Source organism: Elgaria multicarinata, chromosome 14 (assembly GCF_023053635.1).
Source record: "Elgaria multicarinata webbii isolate HBS135686 ecotype San Diego chromosome 14, rElgMul1.1.pri, whole genome shotgun sequence".
NCBI lineage: Eukaryota > Metazoa > Chordata > Lepidosauria > Squamata > Anguidae > Elgaria > Elgaria multicarinata.
In genome coordinates, this window is record NC_086184.1 from 10637404 (window position 1) to 10661569 (window position 24166).

The 24166-nt window shown below is 44.4% G+C and overlaps 1 protein-coding gene across 2 annotated transcripts in view; it reads right to left on the bottom strand.

The window, feature by feature from the left end:
- The window catches only part of NKD1 (NKD inhibitor of WNT signaling pathway 1), a 132537-nt gene extending 120527 nt beyond the window's left edge, over positions 1 to 12010 (bottom strand). The window contains exons 1-3 of one of the 2 annotated variants that reach the window (XM_063140973.1): positions 11857 to 12010; positions 11625 to 11657; positions 11077 to 11237 (exon numbers count right to left, since the gene is read on the bottom strand). In XM_063140973.1, the coding sequence (XP_062997043.1) occupies positions 11077 to 11237; positions 11625 to 11657; positions 11857 to 11881 (219 nt within the window). In that variant the 5' untranslated portion in view covers positions 11882 to 12010. The remainder of the gene's footprint in view (positions 1 to 11076; positions 11238 to 11624; positions 11658 to 11856) is intronic. The other variant, XM_063140974.1, reaches the window with a different exon arrangement.
- Between the last annotated feature and the right edge of the window lie 12156 nt (positions 12011 to 24166).

Sequence of the window (24166 nt, forward strand, 5' to 3'; positions counted from 1 at the left end):
TGCTTTGGCCACAGCAAAATTCTGGCCTCACTTGTGTGGTCACCACTTATGCATTGCCAAAAAGAGAACAAATGTATCACCAAAAAAGGGCATACAAATTCGCATCCTCTTTACCTATGTTAATGTATTTACAGAAATGCAAATTTCTGAAATGATCATTTAAATAGAAATTCAATACATCTCACTATAGTGAGGAAGGCTGATGACCTGTTCAGTCTGCTGCCCAGGCACTATTGGGTATTTTGTAGATAGGCGGGGTATAAATTGAATAAATGAATAATAAACTGCTGATAGGCAACTTTATCTTTAAATGAGACTTGAACAGCGCAGACCTTCAAACAGAAGATGGTCCTCTTGCAGTCCTTCAAATACTGGATTGTCCACTGTAATAAACCACACAAGTCCACCCTAGCTCTTAGTCCAAATGTCTGCCACCATTCTTCTTCCTTGTCTATTTCCCTGCCTACCTGCCCTCTGACCTATAAACTTGCCTGACCTGGAAGCCTTGATAGCTAGGCAAGGTCAGGAGGAGGACCCAATGCACGAACCCTCCACAGATGTGTTCCAGAGCGCCTTCTAATTCTAGTCACAATCCTATCAGGACTCGGCTATGAACTCCACTTGGATACAGACAGTCAACGTTGTTGACACAGATAAGGAGCTGACATAGATCCCAGCCGAAATCATCACCCAATATGATAACCATGGTTAACATCTTGTGTTCAGCATGTTCTTACAAGTTATCTTTTCTCTCTCTCTCTCTTTTAACCATGAAGAAAGTTCACGGGCCATTCCCACTTCCTTGCCAATATCCAAATTAACAACGTGCCACGTCAAATCTGAACTATCCAGAAAATGCACACAGATAAACACAGAACATCTCATCTCAACCATCTCTGCCAGATGGCTCCCCAAACACAACTTTGTAAATTTTGTAACAGGAAGCATTTAGGTTTATGCTTTTCCCCATCCCCCAATAGGCCAATTTAACCTCTAGCACAAAGCTTTGAAACTATGCAAAGGATACCTAACATGTTCCTTATGGCAATGGCATTGTGGCTTTTAATTGTACCAACTGGTATCATTTGAGGATAATGACTTTGGAATTCAGCTTTCTGCTAGACTATTGGCCGATACACTAAACCTCATCAGTAAGACACTCCTAATACTTCCAGAGACTCTTTGATGGTGAACATCCATGCTGCAATGTTTCCAAACCAGAGATGTCAACACGGACTGTGCATTTTCCCTAATTAAATTATCTTTTACGGCAGCCAAATTTCATTAGTATTTTAGTCTTCTCATCCTTTGATCATGCAAACATTTGGGGAAAATTCTAACCACACTTGGGAGTAGAGGTAATAAGGAGACATGATTCACTCTGTATAAATAATCATTTCCCCCCCCCTTTCAAAACACACTCACACAACCCCACAAAACCTGGCACACTGGTTTGTTCGGCCAATATTTCTCCATGTCTGCCTTATTTCAGAACAAAGGTCTCAAACCTCTTTAAGGCAAAGGATCAAATTCAGAGAAGTTTTTGGAAGTGGCATTCCAATGATGTGTGGCACTGAGGTAAAATGTAGGGGAAAGGGGTGGAACCAAAAATACCAACATATTTGAGCTTAAATCTCTTACAGCCAATGAACTGCCAGTTCTGGGGCACCACACTTCAAGAAGGATGCAGACAAGCTGGAGGGGGTTCAGAGGAGGGCAATGAGGATTATCAGAGGTCTGGAAACAAAGCCCTTTGAGGAGAGACTGAAAGAACTGGGCATGTTTAGCCTGGAGGAGAGACATTATAGCACTCTTCAAGTACTTGAAAGGTTGTCACACAGAGGAGGGCCAGGATCTCTTCTCGATCCTCCCAGAGTGCAGGACACGGAATAACGGGCTCAAGTTAAAGGAAGCCAGATTCTGACTGTTAGAGTAATGTGACAATGGAACCAATGACCTAGGGAGGTTGTGGGCTCGCCCACACTAGATGCCTTCAAGAGGCAGCTGGACAGCCATCTGACAGATATGCTTTAAGGTGGATTCCTGCATTGAGCAGGGGGTTGATGGTCTTATAGGCCCCTTCCAACTCTATAATTCTATTCTATGATTCTATGAACTAAGCCTTAGAAGAGGCATTTCAACCTTTCAGAATGGCGAAAACCTGTGCAAACGTTAGGAAACCACCAATCAATTGGGGGAATTAGGTTGCAGACAAGGTGTGGCCACCTGGGAAATGCCAGAGGGCTGGACTGGAACCCCACATGGGCCAAAAGTTCAACCATCCCGACTGAAAACCTACAGACTCCAAACTTTTGACTCAGCTTTTTAAATCCGAAAAAAAACAGGACAAATGTCATAATTTCCAGTCATTGCTTGGGATGATGGAGTTTGGAGTCCAAGACATCTGGAGGGCACCCCTTTGGGAAAGTCTGCTTTAGTCCACATTTCTAAATCTCCCCTTGCTAAAGACGCAACCCTACCAGCATTCCCCAGCAAACACTGGGCAGCCAATATGGCGGGCTGTAACGATGTAACTTAACTTGAAAGTTTTAATCTGACAGTTTTTATTCTTTTATGCTTATGTGTATCTCTTAATGTGAAGCTTTGCTCATTTATTATTTTAAATCCTTTGTATTGTAGACTTTACATATGTATGCCAGTGTTTATGAAACAACAAATTCCCAACAACTCCCAGCATTCCACATCCAGCCATGCTAATGGAGGCATCATAGTAGTTGTAGGGTTGCACCCTTAGTAGCCAATGGCTAATAAGAACTGCCTCCAGGCAACGAAGCTTTACAAACGTTCTGTCCCCACACCCCCAAAAACACTTCAGATATGAAGTCCCAGGCCGTAGCTAGACCTAAGGTTTATCCCAGGATTGTCCTGAGGTCAAACCTGTTCATCTAAGTACCACACAGGGCATCCAGTGTTCAGGCAGGGACGAACCCGGGATGATCCTGGGATAAACCTTAGGTCTAGCTACGGCTCCAGACACCTGCAGGCTTGGTTTTTATCCTGGTTGTGCTTTTTATACTGTATTTTGTATTTGTGCTTTTAACCTGTTGGTTGTTTTATTATGGTTTTAATTTTTGTGAACCGCCCAGAGCGCTTCGGCTATTGGGCGGTATAAAAATGTAATAAATAAATAAAATAAATAAATGAATGAAATAGGCATAATCACAAAGGACATACATTTTACTATAGGAGCTAGGGTGGCCACTCACTGCCAAAAAAAACAGAAAGGACAATAGAGAACACAGATTTGCTTGGATCAGTGCAAAGGGGTGCCTCAAAGCGAGACACAGATTTATGGAAAAACAGCAGCGCAGCGATACAGTTTCAAATGAAAGGGCCTGCGGTATTAGCGGCCGAGGGTCTTTAAAACGCCAGTTTTAAAATCTCTTCACTGGCTGCCAATTAGTTTCTGAGCAAAGTATAAAGTGTTGGTTATCACCTTTAAAGCCCTACGTGGTTTGGGTCCAGGCTAGCTGCGGGATCGCCTTCTCCCGTACAATCCGCCCCGCACACTCAGGTCCTCTGGGAAGAATCTACTTCAGCTAGCAAAAACTAGATTAACAACTGTGACCCAGAGGACCTTCTCTTCTGCTGCTCCCAGACTGTGGAATGGCCTGCCGGAGGAAACTCGTCAACTTGACAGTCTACTAGCATTCAAGAAAGCTATACTGATCTCTTCCAGCAGGCCTCTCCAGTGGAATTTTAAGATGTTTTTAAAATGTTTTTAGGATGTTTTTTAGGATGTTTTTAACAATGTATATTATGTTTTGAGTATTATGTATTTTATCTTTATAGTTGTTCCCCGCCTCGATCAAAATGGAGAGGCGGGTAAGAAATATTATTATTATTATTATTATTATTATTATTCCTCTCTCTCTCCCACCTCCATGCCCCCATTTCATCTCTAGTATCTGTCATCAGAGATGTGTCTTGGATGGAGCGGAGAGTTGGAGGAATGTTTGAAGTTCTGTTCTTGGCTTCTATACTACGTGCATCTGGATTTGAGAACGTAGCATGGGATCCAGAAGGCCAAAAGCAGCCTTCCACACATGTAACCCTTTCTACCCAGCAGCCAAATTAAAATGACAGACCTTTTCAATCCCCACCCCATTACACCCCCTCAAAACCGACAGCAATAGGACTGCAGCGTTCAAGGAAGTGGGGAGGGGGAGGTAGTCACATTTGTTATGGCTTTGAAGATAAAAGGAAATAGAATTAAGTAAATGCCGCACTTGGAAGTCCAGCCCCACCCCGGCATTGAGCCAACGCTTGGGGCAGAGGGGAGAGGAAACCCTTGCAAACACTGTAGATTTGCAAAAACAAAAAGCAGGGCGTAAAAATAAACAGCTGAATAAAGAACAGATAATCCGCATGTTTCTTCCTCAATTTCTTCTTCAGTTTGCTTTTAGAGCACCCCTCTTGGTAATCAAACATGCTCTCTCTGCTCTGAAAATTGGCATGAGCTTTCAGCCCCAGAAAGTTCTTTGAACACACTTTCATGGTACCACACCAGAAGAAGAAGAAGAAGAAGAAGAAGAAGAAGAAGAAGAAGAAGAAGAAGAAGAAGTAGTGGTGGTGGTGGTGGTGGTGGTGGTCCCCTTCTCCCAAATAGCATAAGATGTAAGCCAAAATTTCACTATCCAATTTGCTAAGGCATGAAAACTAAACAATGCAAATACACAGGTGTTCGGGACGCTGTGCCTACACTGTGCCTACACCAAAATTGTTTCAGACGTTCATCCACCTATGAAACACAAAGTCAGATGACTGGTCCATTTAGAACAGTGGTCTTCTACTGGGGGGGGTCGTAACCCAAAAGTGGGTCGCGAGAGCAGTCCAGATGGGTCGCATTAAAGCTGTCCCGCCATGTTGGGCAATTGTGAAATGTTGGAGGTTAAGCGTCCAAGGTGGGTCTCAGGTATGAACGAGTCGAAGATCACTGACCTAGAAGAACAGTCCTCTCTGCTTGAACTGCCAGTGGCTATCCAAACACTTAAGCAGACTGTCTTTTTCAGCTCTAAGACCCTTCTAAATGGAGGTGTTCAGGAGTGAATCAGGGTGGGAATCTACACTTTTGTGATGTAACATTATTCAAGGGTTGAGATTACTTTATGGGTAACATGATGCTCTTGTTTTGATGCTTTATCTTTATTTTCTCGCTCACTCTCATAATATAGTCCGCTAATTTCTGCAGTCACAACGTTGCATCGCCTCTTATGTGTCCCATCTCAGTGTTACCACCACAGCTTTCTTGATGCAAACATTCCCTGCTAGCCAATCACTGCCTGGGGGCGTGGTCCTCAAATTTCAGCAGCTACATCCGCAGCTGTGAGGAGGGTGGGGCAGAGAAAGCAGGCGTGGCCAGGTATGGAGTGATCAGATGCAGGTGATGGTTGAAGGACCGCCCCGCCTCTGCGGTAGGAGGGGAGCGTCTCCTCCAGAAACGGAATAAAGGAATGAAAATTACACTATGGTCGAGAAGTTTGCACTGAGCCATTTAAACCGGGAGAGAGAAATAGCATCCTCAGGACTGCTTTCTACTGTTACAAGCACATGTGTAGTTTCCGCCTGGGACTTCCAACATGAAGAGCATGCCCTGCTCAACTGAGGCGGGGGTGCAAAAACTCAGGCCTAGTGGTTAAATCCAGCTTAACCGGGAGCCAAATCCAGCTCTTGGTGTTCTTCAGGTAGCCACCCTCATTCCTCTGGGTCACCCTTCTTCCCCTGCCCCCCCCCCACCAATCTTTGGAGGTTTCCTAGCTTTAGTGTAGTTTCCCCCCCCCCATTCGAAATGGCTGAAATATCTCTCCTAAGGCTTACTTACTGGCAGTAAGAGCTGTAAGCTAAAATACACTGGTATTTTTGGCCCGGCCCCCTTTGCCTTTGCCCTGACCCACCACTGGAAGGCGGCTCCCAAGGGCTTCTCCAAAACAGAATTCTGAAAGAAGTTGTGCACTTGTGAACTGGAGCGTACAACGTTCTTGCCTAGTTGCTATAGTTGAAGGGCTTGAGCGTGGAGAGGGATGGTGGACCAAAGCTCTGTAGTAAAGCACATGTTTTGCAAGTAAGACATTCCAGGTTCAACTCTTGCATCTCCAATTTAAAGGACTTCCATCAGCAGGGCTGTAAAATTGAATCTGCTTGAGGTCGTGGGAAAGCCCTTGCTAGATTGACTAATGGTCTGACTCAGTACAAGGCAAACTCAGTACAAGAATATCTTAGATTCTTAGCTGACTAGGCGAAGGTTAGGGAACTAGTCATTTTCTAATTATTAGGGCTGGGACAGGGCAAAAGGAGGATCAAAGGTTTCTTTCAAGCAGGAAATATTTATACCTCGAACTCAAAGGGGGAAGAAGGAAAATTGCAGTGTTGTCATCGGTAGAACAGAATTGCAAAAGCAACAAGGCTCACCTTCCCAAACCAGGTGATGGAAAGAGCCTTTCCCACATGGTCCATGGAAGCCTTCTCGAAACTGGGGCCTTCCCATTATCTCTAGCCAGCACGCTCATCATCCCCTGGTGCTGGGGATCATAGCTGGGGTAGTCCAATACATCCGGAAGGGACCAGAATGAAATCATTCGGAATGAATCATTTCCATGTGAGCTTGGCCTTATTCTTCCCTTGTTGCTCAATGCTGGCTACATTAAATTCCAACTCCATGTGGTGTCGATGCCTCCAGATGACAAGTCGTCCGTAGCCAGCTACAGCAGCATCCTTGTTCTTGAGCCAGTAATCTGCATAATTTCAACTGATGTTGAGTTCCAGCTTTCTCTGCTACTTAAATAAGTCATCTTTCTCTTCTAATCAGGAGGAAAAACTGAACGCAGATGCCCGAGAACTTCATAAAATAACCACTGATTCATTTGTTTAAAATCTTCCACTCCAAGAGAGGTACATATCAAGAGGTGATGCATTTGAAATTCCTAGAAAGCTCACCAACTCATTAAGAAGAAGGTGCTTACTAGACACCTCCAAGCACTCCACCCCCAATCGCCCCTTTAATACTTTCCAATCCTATTAAGTCAAATCCAAGTGGTTATTGCTGCAAGGAGAAACAGGCTTTTAGTACCTCCTTTTAGCCTAACTGCTCCTACGGTACGTACATCAAAGCAACTATGGGTAAAGCTCCATTTTCAGAAAGGGTGAGTGGAAAACAACACCTGCAACCGGATCGATGCAACTACTTGGAACGCTGGCTTTGGACTTCCCCTCCCATCAGCCCCAGCCAGTATGGCCAATGGTCAAGAATGCCAGGAGCTATCCAGAAGAACTGATGGCCACAAGATTGAGGAAAGCTGGTTTCATTCAACACTTACAGGAACTTGTTCAATTCAACTAAAACAATACTATTAGAAAACAATCTTATTATTTATAGCATTATCCTGCTCTTTAGCCAAAAAGGCTCCCCAGGTGCTTACAAGGACCAGAAATACGACAGTCATTATTGGCTCACTATGAATACACAGGCAAATGTATGAAAAGTAGGTAGTAAAATTAGGATGACACTTAACACCTTGGAATGATGGCCTATACCTGGAAACCCTTGGTATCAAAAGCATGTCCTCTACAACTGAGACATGGCCACCAAGTGAATCAAAAAATTACCTTAGAACAGCCATACCCAACCTGGTTCCCTCCAGAAGTTTGGGGCATTTATTTATTTATTTGATTTGTACCCTACCTTTCTACCAAGAAAAACAGCAAGGATTCTTACAATCATAAATTTAGCTTGATTAAAACAATAATAAAGCTAATGCATTAAAACACAATTAAAAACATAACCATAGAATAAAAACCACATCCAACCCATCAATTCTGCTTACCCACCCAGGGCTGCTTGAATAAAGAGGTATTTGCCTGCCGGTAAAAGGATAGCAGAGAGGGAACAAAACTAGCCTCCCTCGACAGGGAGTTCCACAGCCTGGGAGCCGCCACCAAGAAGGCCCTCTCTCACCTTGCAACCAAATGTGCCTTTGAAGGTGGCAATCTTGAAAGAAGGGCTTCTCCTAAAGATCAAAAGACCTGGGTTTGAACTCCCAGCAGCAAGGCCAATGGTTAAGAATGTGAGAGTTGTACTAAATAATCCCCTTCCAAATTTGAGTTCTATCCAATACTAGTACAATTCAAGTCCCATTCATTTCAATGGGTCTACTCAAAGTAGAACTAACATTGGATACAATCCTTATTTTATAACTCCATACAATAGAAAGGACCCAGACCGCATCACACTTTCACCTTTTGAAATCAATGGAACTTAAGGCAGCCGTGACTTACTTTCCACTCTGATTTCAATGGGAAGAACCATGACTAATCTGTTTTAGATTCAATCCACTGTAGGTATTTTTCGAATGGCATTCATCTCCCTTCCAGTTGAAAACAAAAGAACCTGAGTAAAGTGAGAACAGGATTTGTATATGAATGCACACTATATTATTTATTATTTGCAACTCTATGCATTTGCAACATTTAGATAGGAACCAATATGATTGGGAAGAGCACATCTAAGCAAATTAGCCTTGTCGTATAGCAAAAATGTATGGACAATTAACCTAATTGCTGAGCTGTTCATTGGAAAGCAAATTTGGTTGTACGTTTACTAATAAATATGTGGATATTACAAATAAACATGAGAAATCATATACACCTTTGTATGTAGGGTTCCCCTGGCATTTAAACTATGACCACACTGCTATCCAGTTTCTTTGGACTTTGGATTTCCTTTCCTAAAAGATGGCAGACATCCCCAAAATTTGGCTCAAACAGCTACCTGTGAAGAAATATACATATACAACCCTCAAATAAATCAATGGCTAGGACTCACATTCAAACAAGTGACAGCTTTCCAAAATACGTAGAACAGTAACTCCTAAAGCTGACAGAGTAAGAACATTCAATATATGAAGCACCTATAAGAGCCACAACAACTCATACTCTACTCAAAGATTGGATAACAACTTTCTCCCTTCACCCAAATAAAATCCCCTTGATCAAGGGCTGCACACTTTGCCTGGAGGAAAGAAGCAAGCATGTTAAACTTCGTCACGTACACTTTAATTAAAATAAACACTTGGTGAGTCACCATAGGTGAGTACTCACCTATGGTGAATAAGAACTGCCTCCAAGTGGCATGGCATAACTTTTTTTTAATATACAAAAGATGGCTTAAATCTATTTCCTATTCCCAGCCACAAATGAATTTTAAAAAGTCCATTAAAACAAATGTGGGCTAGTAACTTATTAGGAAGCATTTACAAGTCTGCTTTAACTTGTGATTCTCACCACACAGCTAAAAAAGAACTTGCTTGCCTCAGCCAGAAAAACAGTATGATTATCTTCTCCAATTAACAGAGTGCAAAAAAGTGCTATATTCTCTAATTACTCAGCACTGTGCAAATGCCAGCAGTCCCAAAGGGTAAACCAAACCAAGTACGAAGAAATAAATCATGGAAACATACATTCAAGCATAAGAAATAAATCGTTATCATGTAGATTATGGCACAGTCATCTTCTGTTCATAGGCTTGGAAAGACTTTTTGCAGTGTTGACTAAATCATAGTAGTGATATCAAAAACACTGCTCTGCTTTTTGATCATCCAAGACATCCTTCCCCAATCTGGAGCCCTCCAGATGTTTTGGACTTCAACTCCCATCAGCCCCAGACAGCATGGCCAGTGCTCAGGATCCTGGGAGTTGTAGTCCAACACATCTGAAGGCCAGAAAGCTGATAATCTTGGGACAGGGCTAGGTTTTGACATAACTTAACAAATCCACTGTTTGATTTGGTTTCTCATGAAAGCTGTGCTCTACAAGTTTGCCTTCTATTTTTTAAAAAAACTTTTCAAAGACATCCGCTCTCTTCCATGTCTGTTTTTGAAGATGAGACAAAGCAAAATCCAGATGTGCAGGAAAAGCTGGAAAACACACCTCCGAAAATAAACGTCCACACTGGCTGAGCATGGAAGCAGACTTACAGCTTTCTCCCGTGCATTTTTACTCAAGAGTAAGCCACATATTGTTCAATAAGGCTCCCTGTCATGTAAATATGCATGGAATTGCACCCTGACAACCTTCTCAAGGCAAAACAATAATCACAATATGCAACTAACAACACAGTGAATCCAACACCATTACTTTTTCTTTCTTTTTTCCGGCTTTGGCTAATTGATACTTTGTACACAAAACTTTCCTGGTAGCATTCTGCCAATGGTTCTGGATAAACATTCTGGCACCAGGATGCTTGGCTTATAGCGCACGCGCGCGCACACACACACACACACACACACACACACACACACACGGATTTTTCAAGGATCTGGCTCACAGAAGCCACTAGACCCAGGAGAAGGCGCCTTTCTCATTATCAACATTAGAACAATGGCCTAGAGAACAATAGAGAACACCCCATTCTCTTCTGCCTGCCCTTCCTTCCATTTTCTTTTCAAAAGGCAGAGCAAGTCAGTTCCAAACAAGAGAGAGAACAACCCTCTCCAAGAGTACTTGGGAGAATTTCAAAGGGGGGGGGGAGATTGTGCGTTGCTTAAGTAGCCCAAGCACAGGAACTGACAAATGGCACTTTCAGCCAAGCCTCACGGGAGACCATCCCATCTCACTGAGAACTCTTACAAGAAAATGATAGCGGTTGCACTATCGCAAGCCAGTTATGAAGTGGACTTCATAAACAAGTGGCAAAACACCAGACCATACATGAGGCCATCACCCACACGCATACCAGGTTTCTCCTCTCCACTGTTTTGGTATCTGAGAACTTCACAGCGGACATTTGGAAGACAGAAGTTCCATGTGTCTTTCCCAACATCTTTCGAAATCAGGGAAGTGAGGCGACCGCCCTTCCAGATCACAGTTGGGCCCCGGCCAACGCACAACTTTCTTCAAAGGGTGGATGCTCGGGGAACCAGCCATCCCAAAGGCACAACAACACCGAGTGGACAGTGGACCTCCCCAATGAAAAAGATCAAAGTAGAAGGACCCCAGCATAGAGGTTCAAGCTTATAGGGGTGGGGAGAAAGGCGAACCAAACAGAAGGCAGCCAGAACTTACCCTGGAACCGGAGAGCCTGCAAAGAGCCCGGTGATGGCACGCCTGCTGAAGTCCCAAACTGCTACCCCCACTACAGCTTCCGCTGCCGGAGTGTTTCTGATTCACCATCCAGTCCTCAAGCCCTTTGCGAGCCAGCGAGGCATTCACAGCAAAACTATCACCTGGGCGTTGGTGGGGGGGAAGGGGGGAGAGAGAGAAGAAGAAAGCAAAGCCAGAATTGGACACAATTGCCACACCGGAATTGATGAATCAATCAATCCCACCCACCCCCTTTTTTGGGGGGGGGGCTAAACGACCCACCCCACCCCCAGCCTTAACAAAAAGTGGAGAGGTGGAAAGGAAGGGGGGGTCAGAAAATAGAACCAGCATCAGGGGTATAAAACCTGAGCATCGCTACACACCAAAGAACCCACCGAGCAAAGTTCTAATTTATTTATTTATTTTTAATAAGGTAAGGAAAAGTTAGGGGAGGGAGGGGAGAAGGCAAAAGAAAAAAGAAGAAGAAAGAATTAAAGTTGCTATGTTCATGACTAAAGAAAACCGCTTACCTTCCGGGCTTTCTCTGGGTTTACAAACAGCAGCTAAGGCGATCCATGGGGAAAGAGAGAGGAAAGGGAAAGAGGGGTCAAGACAAGATGGTTAGATCGCAATCTTTTAAAAACACATATATTCCCACACACACACACACACACACCCTGGTAGATCCCTAACAAGATCCACGATCCTTTTCCCTCCCCGCCCACCGGCCTGCTTTTAAACACCCCGCAACTCGGAACTGACCATGTTTCGAGTGAAGTTTTCCCATCTCTCTGCACGAATCTGCCAATGCGATGGCATGGGAGTGCGTTCCAAGTCAGGGCTGAGTTGTTGGGTTCATCGCCTTTCTTTTTCCTCTCTTCTTTTATCTCTCTCTCTCTCTCTCTTCCTTTTCCGCGCAATCTAGGCTCTCAATTCCACGCGGGTCTTTTTATTCCTCCTTTTAGCAATCCATGTGGCCCGACCTTGCCCTTCCGCGGGGAAAGCGGCGACGAAAAAAGACGCGGTGGGCACAGAGAGAGAGCGAGAGAAACGCATAGACGGAGAGAGGAGACACATATGCGCCCATGCAGCCGCCGCAGAAAACAGCTCTCTGCTGGCAGCGCCTTTGCTGCTGCTGCTGCTGCTGCGTCTCACTCTCCCGTCTTCTCCTCTCTCTTTTTTCCCCTTCTTCCCAAAGACAGAGGCGGTTACAAAAGACCTTACTTCACCCACCAGGGAACATGATTGACACCTCATTGAGATTAGACCACTTGCAGGCAGCCTCTGGATTCCTATTGGCGCGAGGCGGCACATGAAAGGGAAGAAGGATCCTTTTGGAGTCTCCCAAAAAAAATAAAAGGAGCAGCGGCAGCAGCGGCGGCGACTTTGGTGTATTTCATTTCCAGCCAGGCACAAGCAGCAGAACTCAGAGCCATAGAGGGAGGGCTCCTTTCCACAGATGGCTTTCCTTGCTGGGATTTGGTTGCCGCTCACTGGGTTGGTTTGTCGGTTTGTCTTCTTCTTCCTACCCCCCCCCCTTTTCCTCCATCAACTTTTGGGAAAACGCTCGATTCAGCACATACCCAGGGTGGAGTAGTGGTTAGTGCGTTGGGTCAGGACAAAATATAATCCACGCAAGTGCTTTTTATCAGTATTCAACTGCGCTGATTGAAGTTGAGGTGCATTACACATTAATTGGAATTAAGAGCATAAGGAGAGCCCTGGTGGATCAGACCGAGGGTCCATCTAGTCCAGCGTTCTGTTCACACAGTGGCCCACCAGCCATCAGCCAGGAACCCAGGGCCAGTGCTACCATAGAAGCCACTCAGGCGGCCGCCTATAGTGCCAAGCTAAGAGGGGTGCCGGGCGCAGTGCAGCACTCACGCACGTTGGCTGTGAGCCGGGCCAGCCCGAGGATTCAGCTGGGCCTGGGCAGGCGAGATGGCGAGATGGACGCTGGGGTGGGAGTGGGGCGGTTCCACGTTCGGACTTCTGGAACGCGCCCAGAAGAGAGAGAGAGAGAATGTATGGGTGAATGGGGTGCATGGGGTCTTTGAGTGAATGCATGTGTTCATGCGTGTGTTTGTTTGGAGTGAGTGATGCTGAGTGTGTGTGCGTGCGCATGTGTGTGTGAGTTGGGGGGGATGATTTGGAGGTGATATTCCTATTAAATAATGCATTTTAGACCCATAGACGTTCCTTTCCAATTTGTTTGCTGTAATTGGCATGACGTATTTCTTGCAATTTAAAATAAAATTAGCAGTTTCAAGTTTTGTTCTTCTTATTTTTTCCAGGAAACATCTGTTCTTAAAAATCAAAGTTGGCATTTGGGGGGGTGTGAAAGTAGCTCACCTTGCCTAGGGCGCAAAATAGTCTGGCACCAGCCCTGCAGGGACCAACAAGGCAGGACATGGTGCAACAGCACAGCACCCTCCCACCCATGTTCCCCAGCAACCGGTGTCTATAGGCTTACTGCTTGATACTGAAGGTAGCACATAACCATCAGGACTAGTAGCCAAAGCCCCTTGGATAACACCTTTAGAGTTCTGATTGAACCCCAGAGTGGATTCACTGCCCCACTGGCATCGCGCCACCAGCCTCCACTGTCACTACTGCTTCCAACAGTACTGAACTGGATGAGCTAATGCGTAACTATGCATAAGGCAGCTTCCTTTCTGCAATTTGGAAAGACCCAGCCCAAGTCAAGACCCAGCAAAACACTCGTGTACAGGTTGTCCTTCACAACTCTGGTCAGCATTGGACCACAAAACCAGATGTTCTGAGAGCCTTTTCTTGGGGATGGGGGGGGGCATTGTACCCAATGAACGGTGGTCCTCAAATGGCAATCACGGTGAAATTTGGGGCAGATGCATTTCCTAACTTCCGGGGCAGATCCATGCTACTAGACTTCGGTACCTAATGAGGAAATGAGGGAGCAGTGAGGTTCTTTTCATCATGTGTTGGAACAATGCAAATCACGAGCTTATTAAGCACGCTGTGGCAAATTGCTGCTTTAAGAACTGTCAGCTGGATTCAAACGGAGCCACCCTGCAAAGGAGCAAGGCTGGGTTTGGCAACAGGCACACAACCGAGGTGCTCAGTAGTGCAAAGGAAGTTGCCTTCTACCAAGCCAAATCCCTTGTCTGTCTATCTTCATATTCTCTATAGCAGCTCTCCAGGATTAGAGACAGTTTTTCCCAGTCCTACCTAGAGATGCCAGGGATTGAACCTGTGACTTTTGGCCTGCAGAACATGTGCTCTACCTAAAGCCTCATAGAATCATAGCATAATAAAATTGGAAGAGGCCTATAAGGCCATGGAGTCCAAACCCCTGCTCAGTGCAGGAATCCACATTAGAGCATACCTGACAGATGGCTGTCCCGCTGCCTTTTGAAGGCCTCTAGTGTGGGAGAGCCCACGACCTCCCTAGGCAATTGGTTCTATTGTCATACTGCTCTAACAGTCAGGATGTCCACCTGGAATCAGGTTTCCTGTAAGTTGAGCCCATTATTCCGTGTCCTGCATTTCTTCTCTTTAAGAACATAGGAAGAGCCCTGCTGGATCAGACCAAGGGTCCATCTAGTCTAGCATTCTGTTCACACAGTGGCCAACCTGCTGTTGACCAGGAACCCAGAAGCAGGACACAAGTGCATCAGCACCCTCCAACCCATGTTCCCCAGCAACAGGTGTACACAGGCTTACTGCCTCAGAAATACTGCCTTATGCCAAATCAGACTGGTGGTTTGTTTAGCTCAGTATTGCCTACAAGACGGGTGTTGACCCTCAGGCCTGTGGGGTGAATCAGGACCAGCCGGGGTCCCAAACCGGCCCTCCTTTTTGCGACTCTTCAGGATTTCAGACCAGGATGGATCCCAGGCCTACCTGGGGAGGCTAAGGATAGAACCTAGGATTGTTTGCATGCAACATATGTCCTCTAATACTTCCTTTTGTGGTAGAGCCGTATATTTGACGCAGACAAAAGGAAGGACGCATTTATATAATGCATGTATGAAATTCCCTGGCAGAAGATGTGCTAAGTGTGGCTGGCTTTTATTTATTTATTTATTTATGCTATACATATATCGCTTCTCATTTGAAGCAAATCCTGAAGTGGTTTACAATAGGATACAAACAAACAAAGAACAGCCGCACACATACACACTCATTCACGTACACAATAGTACCATGAGTACAAAGTACGATACAAAGGCAGCTCATGACTGGGGGGAAGCAAACAGATACATTTTCAGTCAACACCTAAAACATGTCAGCATTGAGGCCGGGTGGACATCCTTCAGGGCAGAGATCATTCCACCGCAGGGAAGGCCCATCTCTGTGTGGTCGCCAAATGAAAATCGGTAGAGGGTTAGGCAAATTTTACTCCAACCTTTCCTGACCTGACATCCTCGAGATACCTTGGACTACAAATCCTATCATTTCCTGCCAGCATGGCCATTTGATACTACAAATGGGGGAGGGTGGATTTTTCTTAGCAGCCATATATAGTTCCCTGTTGTAATGCAAAGTATTCCGAGGTGGCTTAGCCTTGAGTGGGCCATTAAGAGCCATTGACTTTACAAAAGACCTGCTCTTGGTGGAGGAGGAAAGTACTAGAACGGGTTCTGATATTGATCAACGCAGTTCCCTGCATTTTTGGACTCCCCTTGGAGGGGGGTAGCTATGGAGACTGTCATGATTATTATTTTTTGCCCCTGTATCACTGCTGAAGCTGCTACTAATGTGTCCCACAAGGGGCTTGGATCCATGCTGGATCAGACCAAGGCTCCATCTAGTCCAGCATGCTGTTCACACAGTAGCCAACCAGCCATCGGCCAGGGATGAACAAGCAGGACATGGTGCAACAGCACCCTCCCACCCATGTTCACCAGAAACTGGTGCACCCAGGCTTACTGCCTCAAATACTGGAGATAGCACAAATCCATTACGGCTAGTAGCCGTGGGTAGCCTTCTCCTCTGATTGGAATCCACCAGGGGAAGAGCCTTCAGCGTGGTGGCCCCCCTCCTGTGGAATTCCCTGCCTCTGGAGGTCAGGCAGGCCCCAACCTTGTACTCCTTTCGGCGCCACCTGAAAACATCTTTATTCCAAGAAGCCTTTCTTTAACATGCAGCCTTGGATTTCTGATTTTTGCTTCTTTTTAGATTTTGTTTTAACTGTTTTATTCTGTTTTTATTTTCATTTTACCTTGTACACCGCTCCGAAATTTTTCAATGGGGAGCGATATATAAATATTCTAAATAAATAAATATAATAAATAAATTTATCCAACCCCCTTTTGAAGCCATCCAGATTGGTGGCCATCACTACGTCTTGTGGTAGTGAGTTCCATTCCCAGCTGGGGATGATGGAAGCTGTAGTCCAACCCATCTGCAGGGCACCAGATTGGGAAAAGCTTTCTCTCTCCCCCCCCCCCCTGCATTTTTTATGCTGAATTAATTTATTCTGCTCTTGGTTTTATTGTATGAAATTTATTTTGGTCATTTGCCCTGTTTTGTACTGCTGTTTTATGTATGTTCTGAACTTTTTTCATCTCCCTCCTAGAGTTTATTTTATAAAGAAGAGTGGGATGTACATTTTTAGATATTTTAAAATAAATATACACAAACTACACATCCTAAGTGCACCTCCGAAGTTACCTCTTCTGTCATTTCACATGTTGTGTGGGCCTAAGCCAATGTCATCATTTGTGGGTCAAAAGTTGTGTTCCCTCTCACAGCTTTTGAAGAAAGCATTTGCAGATACAATGTGTTAAACCACAGAATTATCAGCCATTTTTTTTAAAAAAAAATACCCTTGTAGCTGGTCATTACTTTTCGTATTATGAAAATTATATCTCCTTGGGGGGAATTCAGCTAAGAGAGATAAAAGAGAAGCAGAATGCTTATGAGTTCAAAAAAATCTATTTTTTCCATTTATTAATTTATTTATTTTTTAAAAAAAACGGAAGATGGAGGTTTTACTACCCACGATGGCTTCAAGTCACACTATGCAAAAGAAAACTGGAAACAGCCTCTGGCCAAAACATTCCAATCTGTCCATTTCCAAAAGTCCAAAGCATTTGGATCTAGAGCTCACCTGGAAGAAGGAGAAGGAAGAGATTACGCAATGATGTGCAATCTAATGCTTTGATTTTTAAGATCCCTTTGCAGTGCACAATCATTCCTGAGACAATAAATAAAGTACAGGAAACCGTCATGAACAATGATGTTTGCTGTCCCTGATATTTCAATAAGAGATGATGTGATCCTGTCCGAGGATACTCCTGGGATGCTTCCCATTGCTTCCCCTTCTCTCCCCATTGACAAAGGCTATAAAGTTTTAACGCGGTTTGCCAAGAGGAAGGGGCAAAAGGAATAGGTAGATCAGGAGTGTCAAATCTCTTTTATTATGATAAACCAGCAACTGCAGGAGGCTATATAGTGTTGTCTCCACAGAGTTCTTTAAACATCATCTGGATTCCTCCTCCAAGACAAAAAGGGGCTAGAACCAGGAAGTCTGGTAGAACTCTCTGCACCTCTGGGATCGAGTGGTCCTTTCTGCTCTGCAGTGCCACCTGGCTAGTGGCAGGAGAGGAGTACTGCAGATCATCATCCTAATATGAGGCTCGATCTACACCAAGCAGGATATAACACTTTAAAAACATTATGAAAACGGTATATGTAATGTGTCCTGGGCCTGAACTGTTGTCATAACCATTATAAACCATTATAAGCAGTAGTGTAGATCCTGCCTGAGTTGCTAATACAAGAAACACCAACGAATAAACCAGCAATGGCAAAGGCTATCAATGGCTACTAGCCCTGATGGTTGTGTGCTATCTCCAGTATTCGATGCAATAAGCCTGTGTGCACCAGTTGCTGGGGAGCATGGGCAGGAGGGTGCTGTTGCACCATGTCCTGCTTGTTCATCCCTGGCCGATGGCTGGTTGGCCACTGTGTGAACAGAGTGCTGGACTAGATGGACCCTTGGTCTGATCCAACATGTCACTTCTTACGTTCTTATGAATGGGGCAGGAGACCTTTCCTTTTTCGCAGGAGAAAATATGTTGAACGCAAGTCCATCTAAAAACTTCAGACTGCAAATACCGACGTAGAAGAAGCATTCCATCCTGTGTTAAAGAGAAGAATGGGGGAGGATGCCTCTTCCAAGATGATGCATTCTGCAAAGTAAGCAGGCATCATCTTAGAACATAGGATGTAAACATGTGTTTCTGAAGTCTCGGTTTTACTCACGTGACGACTTGCGCAACTTTGATTGACTGATCAATCGATTAAGTTGCTAAAACTTGTATGATTAAGAGACTACGATTTCTTTGATCAGGTGACAGCTCTTCAAATAACCAAACCACAGAATGCACATCCTCATGACAGAAAATGCCAAACACATGCTGCCAGTTTATTATTTTATGATTGGGAGAGTGGTGCAAATTTCACCTTCTCTTTCTCTGGTTCCCGTTCCTAATAACGGGCAAACAAGAAAGCAATTTCCGCCTTCTTCCAAACACATCTACATACATGTTTCACTACAACTAATGGCTCCTATTTTTAATGAGCATATAAGACTTCAGAGTGTGGTATTTTGTGTGTGTGTGTGTGTGTGTGTGTGTGTGTGTGTGTGTGTGTGCATTAAGTTAACTCTGGCACACGTTTAATGTTCCCATCCCGAGATGAGAACAGGTTTATATTGCATCGAGGTTCAAAAGGGTTTCTTTTAACGTCAGCTCTTTGCAAGATTTTTAGTGCGCTCGGCCCTAATGAAAGGGCAGTGGGGGAAAAACAACAGCCGCCCGATCCGCCTGCGTCACAGATTTCAACTCTTCGAAAAATTCCACTGCGGTCACAGGGTTAAATGAGAGGCCCCTTTAATCATTATTACAGTTTTATGAATGGTGTGTTTTACTCTGATACTTCACTTCTTAACATGTGCCATTGAAAAGGGGAGGGGGGAAGGAAAGAGACAAAAGACTTTGTGTATCTGAAAGATCCTGTGGTTATGAAACCTCATTGTAATTTTACTGTGCCCCCCTCCCCACTCAAATCCTCTGAACTCACTTGGTTTTAACATCGTTGAGTCTTAATTCCATTGAAGATCCCAAGGCAAATACAGAGCAAAGGCCCTGGGATTTAACTATACTAGGGATGGGCAATTTTAGGCCCTCCTGATGTATTGGCTTAAAACTCCCATTATCCCTATCCAGCATAGCCAATGATGAGGGATGATGGGAGCTGTAGGCCAAAACCAGAGAAGGCTATTGGCTCCGGTGTCAGTGGAACAGTAAATCCATGCCAGAATTCAGTCAAAACTTCAAAGAAGCAATCCAAGATGCTGAACCCATCTGGGGACTAGGGTCCGACACCTTGAATAGTTCCTTTAAAGTTCTGGCTGGTACTGACTGAAACCCGGAATGAATTCATTGCCCCAACAAAATTGAAGCCACCAGCTTACACTGGCCGGAACATCTGGAGAGCCAGACATTGCCCACCCCTGAACTATATGTTTCTTGTTTCCTCAACATTCCTTTCTTCCATGGGCTGCACATCCTCCTTTCCCATTCTTGGACTTCTTCTCTAACTCTTCCCCCACCCCTCCATGGGTTAGAAAAAACTGTCAGAAATTCCCCATCCTCAGGCTACAGGTTGTCTTCCTCTAGGGCTCTCACTTTCTCCATCTTGGATTGCAACTCCAATTTAAACTCTAAAAACTATTTCTAAATTTGCATCTATGCATATAAATTAGCACATGCAAATTTTATGCAAATCATCATTTTTTGTCCTGGTTTTTGGCGATGCATGTATTCATTTTGGGTGGTACACGAGTGCCCAACTTAGCTCAAAGTAGTGCCCAGGTGATCTCCTTTCTAAACATTGACCTAACCCAGACATGCTTAGCTTCAGCAAAGCTGCCTTCAGACCACGCCTTGGGGCCATAGAACCATTGAAAGAAGGATTCCCAAAAATTGTAATGTGCCTTCAGACCATGCCTTGAGAACATAGAAACAAAGACAAAGAAAACAAGGCTTCCTAAACTTTATAATGGAGAGCTTTCCCAAGTATAAATAAACACAAAACAAAGGGAATTCAATAGGTGGGATTTGCTTCTGATCCTCTAAAGACCAAGAGAACAGAGATGGAGAATGTTGTTTTTCTCTAAGGGCTCCAAGAAAGGGACTCCAGGAAAGACCATTATGCAATAAAAATTAATAAAAAGACAATCCATTGTATCTCTAGCACCATCTATTCACGCAATCTGTAGGCACATGCTGAATGGGATATGGGGAAGGTTGTTGTACACTCTGACTTCTGACTCAATCAAGACAGAAAAATGTACCATCAATAATCTCATTAGTAGGGCTATCACCTGATTAAAGCAGTCTTTGTCAGTTAATTGTAGGACTTTCAAGCATTTCATCAATTAGATTAAACTCCCAGTAATTGATAGGATAATCTTCAAAGGTAGTAAAATTGTGACACCAAGGAAACTCCAAAATGAAAGATCCTTTAAGGAGACAAGCTTGACATCCTGACAATAGTTTAATCAAAATATTGTTAATGCAGCCGGAAACCGCTGTACCTGCTGGTTGCCTTCATGCCCTGCTGTGGGCATCCTAGAAGTATCTGTCTGGCCACTGCTAGAAACAGGATGGTGGCTTACTGGTTTAGTAACTTGGAATTCCAAGAATCCCTCTGAACACTGCTGCAATTCTCACAGTAGCTGGGGGCGGGGGGGGGGGTGAGAGAGAGAGAGAAAAGAAGCTTCCCAACAACAACATATTGTTTCCTGTTGTGATGCAAAGTTTTTTAGGGCCTTGGTATTGAATGGGAAATGAAGACCTGTTAGCTTTATAAAAGACCTGCTTCTGATGGAGATGAAAACTGTTAGAACTGGTTGGTTGATAAGTATCAACACAGCTGCTTGAATTTTTGGACTCCCCTAGGGATATGGTCCAGGGGAGAAAACAGGGCCAGTGTCAAGGGTCATCATGGTTGGGTACCTCCAAGGGTCCACATCCCAGCAGGGGCCCACTGACAAGATCCCACAGGACATTCTCCTCCTCTTCATCATTGCAACCTGTTCACCGGCCTTTTGCTCTGGCCCAGACAATGGTGGTGGTGAGGAGAAGCCGGAGGTGCAATGAAGGCAAAGAGGAGGTGGAGGCACAATAGCAGCTGGTGACAATGGTGATGAGAAGGTACATAGACTCACGTAGGAACCCAAAGGCCCTCCAAAACCTGGAGCCGGCACTCATGATGAACACCAGCACTGCACTTTAATGTTTACCACTACACCACTGGGAACAACCGGAGTATCATACAGTTTCCACTGATGACCAAGTACTCTGATGGTCTGTATGGGCAGTGTCATTTCCCCCAAGGCTCATAGAGATTTGCTAACCAGCTGAGGGAGAAGAAAGAAAAGTAAAGAAGTGAGAAGAAAAAAAATTCTCCATAGGGAAGGAGTTGTGATCATTCCTCTTTAGATATTAATTACTTATTTGTTCAAGAAGTTGCAATGGTAAGAATTTAGGTACTCCTAGGGAGACAGGAACTGCAGAGGGTGATCTCACCCAATTGGGGATCACATAGAAAGTGGGATGATGTCAGAATAGTCTGGTTTGTCACAGCAGCCACCACTATTTTGAATATTCAGGGCACAGCAGGGACACAGCGTAGTTTCTCATTATGTGCGAACCCTGGGAGGGTGGGGTGTTGGGCTGGTTGACAACTCACCCAAAACCTTAAAACAACCCATATGTTTTAGGTGGCTTGTCAACCATCCCAACAACCCACCCTTGCCAGGGTCACACGTAATGGGAAGCTATGGTGCACCCCTACCATGTTCTAAATATTCAAAATGGCAGCTGCCGCAATGAGAATCCTCACAGAGAAATTCATCCATGCTGATGTCTCGTCACGTTTCAAACAGCTCAACAACACTATGTAGACAGATTTGGCTCTATGACAGCTTGACTTTGAGGAAAGTGAGGGCAATTGAAAACGAGAGTAACTGAAGCAGTCGAAACATGTAAGAGAAAAGTTTTGCCAATATGCGAAAATGTCATCAGGGAGAAAAGGTAGGGTCACTTCTCAGCACTGCAGAAAACGTTTGCAAAAAAAAATCAAGAACGTGTTTTGCTTTAGCACCACCTCCATTCAATCATGCGTAGGACCAGTGTACAGGAGATATTTCTCTAAAGTCACACAAGCCACCCGATTATCCCATGTGTAGGATGGGCTAAAAAGCCAGAAACTCCAGGGCAATTCGGATCAGAAATGTTTTTATTTGAGTTTGTTTCCCCCTTCCTGCAAGTATTTTGCTGAAATGAAATTTCCTCCCCTAACTTAATGTTATTTGCTGAGGAAGTAGAAAACTAACTTTCGCCAGTAATCATGCACAGTTTTTTACATTGAAAACAAAAGGCAGCAGAGGAGAGAGCAGAGTGGGGAGGAAACCCAGCAGTTCCAGGACTTCAATAATCCTTTAGCATCTAAAGAAATGACAAGGGAGGAAGTTTTAATATAGATGAGGGAGGGGGGGTTATTTGCATTTCTTAACAATAAGGGTGGCTTATACTCCACCTGGTGTCTTTTCTCACATCACCTTTTATGAGCTTCTCTCTGTGACAAGTATCTTTGTACAGAGGGTTTCCTCTCGCTCCCCCTTCCCTCCCCCCCACCCACATCTAACTCTCTACCAGGCTTCAGTATACAAGCACAATGGAAGCATTGAAAGAAGAACAGTAGGACATCTCCTTTGATCTTATGTTCTAATAACTTGTGTATGTTTGTGTCCAAAAACAATGCTCCGAGGGTGTTTTCTTCCTCCTTCTCTCGTGAACTGTTTGCGTGGTTGCCTCTGCTGCCTCTAAAAGGAAAGGAATTTTCATCACCGGGCAAGAGTTAAAACATTTAATTTTAGCCCCCCCCCCCAAAAAAATGTGTGTGTGTGTGTGTGTGTGTGTGTGTGTGTGCGCGCGCGCATTTGTGCATGTGTCTTAAGTGTGCGAGAGGCATGTAAACAAGAGACTGCAAACACTCCTCCTTGCTTTGATGTGTCCCCCAGCCCAGACCAACAGCAGATGTAGGAACGGTTCACACATGCGTGTCTGCCACTTAAGGACAGCAGCATCACGCAGCGACAAAACATGTGGGAAACGAGCCACAGCAGATCCGAACACCACAGGTATGACTTTCAGGTTGCCGTCAGTTCAAATGTCCAACTGCAAGTCACTGAGTGTTGAGAGATCAAGTGATAGACTTGCATTTGTGAAACTCACCCATCCGCTCAGTCAAAGCAGCGATGGGCCTCCTTTTCCTCCCTGTTGATTAGGGTGACCATATGGAAAGGAGGACAGGGCTCCTGTATCTTTAACAGTTGTATTGAAAAGGGAATTTCAGCAGGTGTCTGCCACGACACAGGCTCTGAACACCAGACCCGGCCGCAGCTACTCCCTGCTCAAGCCAAGCACCACCGCTTGATACGCCTGAGGCAAGGGATAAAAACCACCTTCCTCCAAACCATGTGGAGAAGGGGGTTAAAATGGAGAAGGATTTTGCTATATATAAAATAAAACACTGTGAGTTATATGTGCTGAGGTGAATGATTGTCAGAGTGGGTGTTAAATAAGTAAACTTTAGATGATAAATGCCAAACAGACACGTGGGATTTTTGTGGTAGTTTAAAAACAAAACAATCAAAATTTATTTTCAAAAGTACACAAGCTTTGTTTCAAATAAACCATTTAAAAACCTTTTTGAAACCTGTCATACAATCCTTTCACTCATTCACATATGCACTTTCCTTTTTCTCACACAATCACTCTTGAACTTTCTTTATTATCAGTATTGATTAATATACTTCCACTACGTGCACACCACACTCTAAAGACACCACTCTTTACACTGACTCTCAAATTTCCCAGAACTTAAGTACCCTAAACACAGAGAGCACTAAAGACTCTAAGAGTACCTAACAAGTCCCCCACAATCCCCTCAGTCCTTCCCTTATATATCACTCCTCCCCCCTCCCAAGACATTCTAACTCCGCCCACTCAGG